The sequence below is a fragment of the Lingula anatina genome, chromosome 1, assembly GCF_051362555.1.
Source record: "Lingula anatina isolate TDL-2025a chromosome 1, LinAna3.0, whole genome shotgun sequence".
Classification (NCBI taxonomy): domain Eukaryota; kingdom Metazoa; phylum Brachiopoda; class Lingulata; order Lingulida; family Lingulidae; genus Lingula; species Lingula anatina.
Window position 1 is genome coordinate 322,775 of NC_141767.1, and position 10,817 is coordinate 333,591.

General features: G+C 35.4%; 2 protein-coding genes across 2 annotated transcripts; one reads left to right on the forward strand and one right to left on the reverse strand.

Annotated features, from left to right (window-relative positions):
• Positions 1-29: 29 nt before the first annotated feature.
• LOC106176506 (superoxide dismutase [Cu-Zn]) lies at positions 30-7,741 on the reverse strand. Its single transcript, XM_086999409.1, has 5 exons — positions 7,548-7,741; positions 6,975-7,071; positions 6,632-6,701; positions 887-1,004; positions 30-659 (listed from the first exon to the last, which is right to left on the reverse strand). The coding sequence occupies exons 1-5, from the start codon at positions 7,617-7,619 to the stop codon at positions 552-554; spliced, it is 465 nt and encodes a 154-aa protein (XP_086855535.1). The 5' UTR covers positions 7,620-7,741; the 3' UTR covers positions 30-551.
• Positions 7,742-7,829: 88 nt separating this feature from the next.
• Positions 7,830-10,530, forward strand: LOC147763804 (exportin-4-like). Its single transcript, XM_086999398.1, has 6 exons — positions 7,830-7,992; positions 8,574-8,679; positions 8,954-9,095; positions 9,339-9,480; positions 9,873-9,989; positions 10,303-10,530. Exons 1-6 carry the CDS (start codon positions 7,873-7,875, stop codon positions 10,513-10,515), a joined length of 840 nt encoding a protein of 279 aa, XP_086855524.1. The 5' UTR covers positions 7,830-7,872; the 3' UTR covers positions 10,516-10,530.
• Positions 10,531-10,817: the final 287 nt, after the last annotated feature.

The following is a 10,817-nucleotide window of genomic DNA, read 5'->3' on the forward strand; positions in this document are numbered from 1 at the left end:
TGTATGATACTTCATTGAAAAACAGTACGTAGCAGCATAAAAATATTTATTACAATGTCCAGCACACTTTAGTTATAAACCAATGTGGCAGTAAAGCAAGCAGGTGATAGTCCCAAGTTTGTTACAAATGTGTAAACATCATGGATTTTCTAAAAAAAAAAAATTCATGAACCCTGTGTGCAACAGGTATCACTACACTAGGGCTGAGTGAGTATGTAACTTAAGTTAAGCTGCCTCAAAGAGTTCTAGAAATTATCACTCTGATTACAACAAAATGACTGGCTGTAACATACAACAATCAGCCATTACTATCAGTGACCTCACTGACTAATGGCACAGAACAGATGTTATACATAATCATTACAATATTCCACATACGTCTTCAAACCTTTTTTTAACTTTGACAGAAGGCATGTAGTTTGTAGAATATAGAAACTTAAACAAAACATAATTTACAGGAACATAAGGCTTTCTTCCACCTTACTTCTTTAAAGGATTACAGTTTGATCAGATAAAGATAACAAGAAGCCAGTTTTATCAGCCAGCAGAGTCTAGTGAGTGATTCCAATGACACCACAGGCCAGCCTACCCCCAGCATTGCCTGTTTTCAAACTTTCCTCATTTCCACCTTTACCAAGGTCATCTTGACCTTCATGAACCTAGAGCAAAGAAAAGGCAGATTTCAAAATATCAGTTTTTAAAATTTCTAACTGGTGCTACTTTAAGTTTTTTCAAAATTACAATGGTTTCTTCTGACAAAAATTTGACTTCGGTGTAAAACTGTATTACACAGAGCCATTTGAGTATATTTAATGAGCAAAATTCCCAAGATAAATATAGAATTCTTACTTGAAAAACTTACCAGGAGACTGAAAATTTTACTTACCACAATGGTTCTTCCAATTACAGAGTTTGGTCCAGTCAGTGTCACCAGTTTGTCTGTGATAGCCACTGTAGCTTTACCATCACTCCCTGCTTTGATATTACCAAGATCACCAAAGTGCCTGAAATTATGTCAAATATCTGACATTAATAGCTTTACCAGATGTCACTCCCTGTCTTGAATTACACCTCAACCCTACTTTTAAGGGTGAAATACACTCAATTTTCCAGGCTTTATTTCTCCAGTGCTACAAGAGAAATATATAGCTATGCTAACTAGCTTGTGTGATGGATTTTCATAAAATTATCCTTTCCCAGCCACTGCTGCAATGACTATCAATACTCTAATTGTTTGACTCCAGTCCTTAGGGTAATTTTGCAATAGAACAGATTCACTCTCGTAAGTTTTTTAAACATCACATAACTAAGTTTTGCTCCTTCTTTGTTGTTTTTGTGCTTTAATAGTGTGCATGTGTTGAGTTATAAATAAAATTCCACTAAAACATTTTACTGTAGTAATACAAGCTTTGTTATAAGTTTTTTTTTTATTTCATTTGAGTGATTTCTTCTCTGTATCATTACAATCATTGGCCTGCGTAGACATTCACAAGGTTAAGTTGACACAATAAGTATCAGAGGATTTTCAGTGTGGGCATTTGATGCCTCTTAGTTGTATACAACACACTAGAATGCTTGTCTTTCCTGGAACTCCATCTACACTCACCAACTCACACCTGAGTGAAAGTGAAAGTGAAAGTGCTTTGAAAGGAAAATCTTAGTGTGTTACTGAGCTGAGATAGCTGACTTCTTTAAGAAGTGTGATCTGTGGGAAACCCAGTTTTCCAAGAAGACTATATTCCATCCAGGGCTTAGGTTTTCCTCATGTTATTTTTAGAACAGATAACATAGTATGCTCTGTTTTGATATACATGTAAATTACTTCAAAAAGCCCTTTTAATGTTGATAAACCTCTGCAACTAATCAGACTTATTTGCAAATTAGATATCCTTTTGTCTGAAATATAAACGTGTCTCTCAGCTTGGAGTCTGAAATATAACATGAATTTTTTTGTTTGTACTTTATTGTAATGTTTGAATGGAAGATTTATTTTCTCCTTCATTTTTGCCTTCTAGGGTGAAAAATCCTTCAATATATTGAAATAATTTTAATCCATTCTCTCGCTGAATGTTATCAGATTAACAGATGAATACGCCTCCTTGTTTCCAATGTACTAGTATGATTGCCAACTTCTCTTTGATCTAGCCAATACCAGGAGCAGTGTTTCCCCTGCACTTAAATGAGCGAGGCGCCCGCCTCGCTGAAATTTGCAAGCGCCTCGCTGAAATTTGTCAAAAGCACCGCCTCGTTCGGCTGAATGGAACGACAAAGTATATTTTCACTCATGCTAACTGAAAATTATATTTATTTCTAAGCAAATATGGCATTTTCTGTTTACATACGTAATCCCATGCTTCTGAGCACTTGATTTAGCAGTAACGGAAATACGCATGCGCGTATGCCTAAAAATAACAAGCAGTTACTATCTCCCTGTAAGTGCCTCGTTTTCGCAGTTCTGTGAAGTATGAGAGACGCAGCGAAACGAGGCAACTGTTCTTGACACCATTTAATCACGTGTCAAGAATACACTTTCTCTGTCACTTCATGTTCCGAAATTCAGACTGCCTGTTGTTTGTTTTTATAGTTTACGAATATTCACTGATAAACAAGGCAGCAAAGCTGTCAAATGTACAGACAAAAAACAGGAAATAACTATGCACAAAATAGGCTACTGTCAATTCTGATGCAAAAGTACATTATGTTAAACTGCAAATTCAACATCAAATTTTAATTATGCTCAACAGGTAATACCAATGTAAGTAAAATGTGTAACAAGTTCACACTTTGTATATGTATAACTTCCAGAAAAAGAAGCCAATTAGACTGCTTTTCCAACTCAGGCTGCATTTAAGTCCTGTATTTCTTTTATTGAAAGTAAGGCAATCATAAGTAACATGATTTTCCCATAATGGTCCTCATGGCAGCAGTGCCCAAAATACTTTTTTTCAAATTTTGATGCAATATTACATAATGTTTAACAGCATAATGACCATCAATTTTAATAATAAAATATTAGTATTATGGATATTCAGAAAATGTGACTAGCAAAGGTCTTCAGGCCCATGGAACTTCAAGTCACAACTTGAAAATGCCAAAATGTAAACAAGACAGCACTGTTCTGAAATGTTTTTTTTTTTATTTTTTATAATTTTTAACATAACACAAAATTAACAGTTTACTGCCGTTTTTATATGATCAACTAAGAAAATTGATGAGATGGGGAAAATATCAATAGAGCAGTGTTAAATGTCCAATTTCTTCCATTCTGAGATTCTGAACATAGTGAATGATTGAATCTGACAAACTGCAATGATATGAGTTTATTTCCATTTTTGAAACTTTATTACACAATACATGATAACAAGTTTACCATCATTTTTACATAATCAACTAATAATGTTGTAAAGATGCAGGAAATGCCAAACAAACACTTTTACGTATCTTATTAATTAAATAATGAAACTGTTAACATGCCTAAGAATTGAATCTGAGGAAATGTGAAAAAACGGCATTTTTTTAAAATAATGGCCCGATTATGCTGTTTTTTTTAACTCAACCTGCGTTTTAGCAGGAATGACCACTCCTGTGAGTTTAATGACAATTGGCCTGTTTTTCTTATATTGTGTTTACAGTGTTGCATATATGCTGAAAAATGAAAAAACAGCATAACTACTAAAATAGTGGCCCGATCATGCTGATTTTCGAACTTGATCTGCATTTTATGAATATTCATCAGCTCTGTAAATATACAGTCAAAAAGTAAAATTGCCTTCCACTTATCCTGTTTACAATGAAAGTGCACGGCACCAGCGACAGTGACGACGGCGACGACAGACGCAGGTGATGGCAATATGTACAGACACATCTGTACATATTTACTGTACTGTTTGAGAACAGTAAGTGACATGGTTTTTCTTAAATGCTCATCATGGGAGCAGTGCCCAAAATAGATTTTTTTCAAATTTTGATGCAATATTACATAATGTTTAACAGCATAATGACCATCAATTTCTAATAATAAAATATTAGTATCATGGATATTCAGAAAATGTGACTAGCAAAGGTCTTCAGGCCCATGGAACTTCAAAGTCACAACTTGAAAATGCCAAAATGTAAACAAGACAGCACTGTTCTGAAATGTTTTTTTTTTTTCCATTTTTAACAATTTTTTAAACATAAAACAAAATTAACAGGTTACTGCCATTTTTATACGATCAACTAAGAAAATTGATGAGATGGGAAAAATATCAATACAACAGTGTTAAATGTCCAATTTCCTCCATTCTGAGATTCTGAACATAGTGAATGATTAAATCTGACAAACTGCAATGATATGAGTTTGTTTCCATTTTTGAAACTTTATTACACAATACAAGATAACAAGTTTACCATCATTTTTACATAATCAACTAATAATGTTGTAAAGATGCAGGAAATGTCAACCAAACACTTTTACATGTCTTATTAGTTAAATAATAAGACTGTTAACATGCCTAAGAATTGAATCTGAGGAAATGTGAAACAAGACAGCACTGTTCTGACATGGGTTTATTTCCATTTTTAACACTTTTTTTAACATAAAACAAAATAAACAGTTTACTGCCATTTTTATAGCATCAACTAAGATAATTGATGAGATGGGAAAATATCAATAGAATAGTGTTAAATGTCCAATTTCCTCCATTCTGAGATTCTGAACATAGTGAATGATTGAATCTGACAAACTGCAATGATATGAGTTTATTTCCATTTTTGACACTTTATTACACAATACACGATAACAAGTTTACCATCATTTTTACATAATCTACTAACAATGTTGTAAAGATGCAGGAAATGTCAAACAAACACTTTAATGTATCTTATTAGTAAAATAATAAGACTGTTAACATGCCTAAGAATTGAATCTGAGGAAATGTGAAAAAACAGCATAACTTCTAAAATAATGGCCCGATTATGCTGATTTTCGAACTCAACCTGCGTTTTAGTAAGATTGACCACTCCTGTGAGTTTAATGACAATTGGCCCATCTGTTTTTCTTAAATTGTGTTTACAGTGTTGCACATATGCTGAAAAAAGGAAAAAACAGCATAACTACTAAAATAGTGGCCCGATCATGCCCATTTTCGGACTTGACCTGCGTTTTAAAAAGATTGATTACTTCTCTGAGTTTCATGACAACAGGCCTAACGGTTTTCCTTAAAATGTGTTTACAGGGTTGCATATATGCTGAAAAGTGAAAAAACAGCATAACTTCTACAATAATGGCCCGATCATGCTGATTTTCGAACTTGACCTGCGTTTTATGAATATTCATCAGCTCTGTAAATATAAAACCAAAAAATAAAACTGTGTTCCACTTATCGTGTTTACAGTGAAAGTGCACGGCGACGGCATCGCCATCGGCATCGGCATCGGCATCGGCGACGACGGCGACGACAGACGCAGGTGATGGCAATATGTACAGACACATCTGTGTCTGTACATAAAAAGGAGCAAATAAAGTGGCCTTCGTTGTTTTTATAAACTTGGAGAAGATTTTCTATTGATTTACGGGTAAGTTTTGTGAAAGCAGTAGCGTTGTAAAACTGGGTCACGTCAGTATTTCGCGTGGAAACCTATGCATTGAATATGAATTCCCATGACCGAATAGAACCATATAAATGAATAAACGAAGAACTAAAATTGATGATAAGTGTGATTTTCATCTCTTTAATTCCGAAGAATTCATTTAACGGTGTTTGAAGTTGTTGATTATAAATTACATCTCAAACTACGTAGGCCTATAACTAGTAGCGGGAGTCGCTTTGCGCTGAACGACAATTAAGGGAGAGAACTTTTTGAAGCAGTTTTATATTAGGATGAAGCGCTCCCACACGCAAAGTCAATTGACCAGTTACTTTCAGAAATGTAAAAACGGTAAGAACAACATATTTTATCAACTTTTTGGTCAATTTGAAAATAATTCAATGTAGTAAGCCCTTTTTCTTGTTTCTTGTAAGTATTAACTTTTTTTTTGAAAGTACTAACTTTTTTTTTCTTGAAAGAGTATGTTCTATAAACCGAAAAGGACTAAACTGAGTGAATGCATACTGGAAAATAAATTTTGTCCAAACCTTTGTTATGTCATTACTGAATTTACTCCTCAAAACATCTAAAACAAGACAATTCAGTGCCACATAAAATGTAAAAAAAATCAGTTCTAAATACCCTAAAATGCACCAAATTGCACCTCGATTAAAAAAATTTTCCGGGGGGGCATGCCCCCGGACCCCCCTAGTATTGCTGGGATCGCGGATTGCCTACCACCTCGCAGAGCTTGAAAGCCAGGGGAAACACTGCCAGGAGGAAGCATATTAGGCTGTACTCCCAGAGCTTTTAGATCGACCTATCCCTGCGGGGAGTCTCATTAGATTACTGTCAGATAATCCGGCTTAAATGTCCGTCCCGCCTACTGCAAGCTGTAAGAGGGTAATTAACTTTCATGTCCGCTCGGCTGACAGCTATTTAGCGTGAACCCCCAGGGAGTTAGGTCGATCTAAAGTAGATCGATCTAATCTCTGGAAATGGGGTGTTAGACTGACTGCATTCAGCAAGTCCCAGTGGAGCAAGTTAGCTATTCTAATCCTACCTGTTTTCATCATCAGGTCCACCATGAGTCTTTCCTGATGGATTAAAATGTGGGCCGGCACTGGTACAACCTATAACCATGTAACAATATATCATGTAAATATTTATTATAACAGAACAATCCACAGGAGAACTACATAATGTTCCCTACATTGAAATTACATGCAATTAAGATAATTTCAAGACCCAACAGTCTTTTTTTTAATCTTAAACTGTCTCTAGTTCCGACAAACATTATTCATTAAGAATATAAGTACAATATGAATACTATATGTGAGTACTATCTGTTAACAAAAAAATTAATCCTTTCAAATACAAGAGACAAATAAAAACCAAGCTTGTACCATTAGTGTTATCACCAAACTGATGGACATGAAATCCATGCAGTCCTTCTTTCAGCCCAGTCACCTCACCAGTCACTTTGCATGGGCCATCAGCACTCTAAAATAATAATAAAAATATAAATTACTACTTGGCATTCTTCCCATGAGTTTAAGTGTGAGTTACATATGTACGGGGGGGGGGGGGGGGGGGGGGGGGGGGGGGTTATACAAATTATTCAAATTTATCACCTATCACAGTGACATCCTAACTTAGTAAACAGATGTTTCCTCGATAAGATGTGACCGGTAGGTTGGTAAATTTCAGTTTATTTGACACATGAAATTTTTTACTTTGTGCACTAACCAATCGTGCATTTCTTGTAAGTGAAATACAAATGAAATAATCTAATTCTTTGAGTCAGTCATGGGAAAATCTTTGATGCATATGTTCTAAATTGTGGACATGTGAAAATTGGATGCCAAAGAAATATAAATAAAAGAGAGTTTCCAGTAGACACGGCAACAAGCGGGAACAGTCACGCCGTCGCCGGCGTCCTTGACCATTACAAAGACCGAATATGTGTGAACTCATACCGTTTGTTCGAAATACACAGTTCCTATCACATCTGTAGCTCCCTTCAGGACGCAAACAGCCTTCAATGCCATGATTTTTGTACGATGACAGGCAGTGGAATGCTAAAATACCGCGAACTAAACTGCAATTACTCAGCACTTCGGATAACCTCAGCTCTGTCTTGACCCCGTGACCTACTTCTCAAAACGAGGAGGCTAGAATGACGCTAGAGGGCAGCGTTAAAAGTGTCTTTTATTCTGTAAATCAACATTTGCGGTGTATTTTTATTGAAAGAAATAAATTAACGAAAATGCAAGATCCCAAAGAAGTCATATACGCTCTGACATGAATTTATCACAAATAACATGTTTCAATTCTAAGTCTGTCTTGCAACTAAGCGCACCCACTACCGGCATGGCGGAAGAGTTGTTGAGGGAGTTTGAGCAGGCGGCACAGTTTGTCTTGGTAAGTTAAGATAGGCGAAGTTCATAGGATGTCAAACTATATCTTATCTACTTGCTGAATGTGTAGTCATATGAACATGGCTAGTTTAGTGTATGCGTTGTTAATTATATAATAACAAATCATAAGGTATTCACAGTACATGCTGTTTCTGGGTCCCTGTTTCTGTAAACATCGCCAAGCGAGATAATTCATGCGTTAGCACTTTTAAGGATGGTCTCTGGTATGTACTGTTGTGCATGAAAGATATAGGTGCTTAAATCTGTAAAATGACGACCAGCTTTCGTGTCCACCGTGATGCGGTAGCTCCCAAATCTTTATCTCACCTCTCATCTTCTCAACTCGCCAAGTTCTGTAAAGCCAAGTAGTTTTTGTGTTGTAATTGACCGCTGAGAGGTCTGGCGCTTATAAACTGGCAAGGGACATCAATGAAGTGCACCACATTTAACCTGCTCTTGGACTTTTTTGAGCACACTCTTATTTCACCATCTGGAATCTTTACTTGTAGCATAGAACACGAAAGCCTTATAAATGTACAGTTTACCTTCATATTCAACTGAAGATTTTGATGCTTTGTGTTTAAGGCTCCTCCCACAGTTATAAACAATGAACAGAGACATGCTGCTGAGAGTGTCTTTCTTAATTTTCGCAAGTCAAAGCTACCGTACCAAACTTGCAAATACATCCTTGGTAAGTTGTTGTGAATGGCAGAAGCTTTTTTGTATTACTCAGTACTTAAATAAATTGATTTTATCTCCATTTTTTTTTATTGATGATATTTAATGTAAGAACAAGTAACAATTAAATTGGGTGTCCAGAAATATGTGAAACAGTTTTTTTAAATAAATACACATTTCATAAGTTGCTAAAAGGATAAATTTTGATTTTTATTTTAAATTTCGAAGACATAAATAAGTGCATTGCTTACTGTTAAGATGATAAGAATTAATATTTGTTTCTTCAGAGACCTGCAAGAATGACTACGTGCTATTCCAAGCAGCGTCTACTATAAAGGAGAGTGTAGTTAGAGAGTGGACTGTTCTGGACACTGGGGATATTGCCTCACTGAGATCTTTTCTGCTGCAATATATCACTGGACACACTCAGTAAGAACAAACAGAGACAATGAACTTATCACAGGTTTCTTGTCATTAGATATTCTGTATAAGTTGCATATAATTATGATGATCCTAGAACTTTTTACATCAACAATAATACAGTATTAATAGTACTAAAAATCTTAGTTTTTTCAAAAAGGATTGTCAAAGAATTCTTTTGAAATATGATACTGAAAGGTTTAGAGTGCTTTTAAGATTAAGCGTTTTTAAAATTCAGATTTTTGTTTCCAGTTTACAGAACTATGTAAGAGAGCAATGTGTCCTTGCTGTAGCAGTCATAATAAAAAGAGGAACTTTAGACCTGAAGGGTGGTGATAGAAGCAGCCTTTTTAATGAAGTCACTCAACTGATCAGCAGTGGAGACTTGTCTATGGTGAGCTGTGTGTGTGTGTGTGTGTGTGTGTGTGTGTGTGTGTGTGTGTGTGTGTATGAGTGTGTGTGTGTGTATGCGTGTGTGAGATCTCTATGGTGAGCTGTGCTTTGTGTATGTACTGTATCTGTGTCTGTGTGTGATTTGTGTGTACGTGCACGCGTGTGTATGCATGTGTGTGTGATACCCATCTATTGTGAGCTGTGTGTATACATATGTGTGTACACGCATGCATCTGTGTGTGAGACCTGTCTATGGTAAGCTTCTGTAACTTAATGTGATGAAGTCTTTGTGTCCGTGATTGTGTTTCATTAAAATTCTCACTAACAGATCTCTATAAAGCATTTTGTGAAGATTTGGAGGCACTTTAGGTAATATTTGTGATCACATTTCAGCAATTGATAGCCTGCAGTATCCTGACTGCTCTGTTAAATGAGTACTCCAGCACCAGTCACTCCAGTAATGTGGGTCTCACATGGGAGTTCCACAGCAAGTGTAAAAAGACATTTGAGGTACTGTGTAGAACTCAGAAGTGGCTTGAAAATGGATATATATGTTTTATATTTCCTCAATAAGATGCGACCACTCAGTTGGTAAATTAAAGTTAATTTGACAGATGAAAATCTTTTAGTTTCTGTTTAAATAATCAGTTGTGTATAAGATGTAGGCAACTGTGCATCTCTTGTAATAGGTGAAATAGAAGTGCAATTGTCCCAATTTTTTTTATCAGTTATGGGATAATCTTTGATGTAAATGTTATAAATTATGAATTGGTGCAAATTGGATGTCAAACAAATATAAATACATGGATATTTTTCTTACCAGGTTCATGATTTGAAGCAGGTATTTCTGTTCTGCCTACAAGTCCTCCATGAATGTGAACGGTGTGCTGAGCCACTGGGACGTGACACCACCGTCTTACTGAACAGGTTTCTGGCCATCACGGAACAGGTCTTAAACTGGGAGTTCACACCCAATAGACATATCCTTTTGATTAAAGTAGTGAGACTGCATGTTTTTATATTCAAGCTGTATTAATACTGAAATACTGTGCGATAACTTAAAAGAAAAAGACTTTTATTTCAACGCTGTTTTATTATTAAAATGCTGTGCTATATTCTTTTGCCAGCTAGATCATTTTTACCAAGAATACTGTATCTGCATCTTGAATTGTGAAATTTTATTGAAAGTATCGGAATAAGAAGTCATTTTCTTCATAGTAATTAGCAAATTTTCAAAGTTTAGTGTTATTTTTTTATGTTAAGCAACTTTTACTGACATAAATATGCCACAGATTTCTTTTTCTACTTTAAAAGTTAAAAAGTTTAAAAGTTAAATTC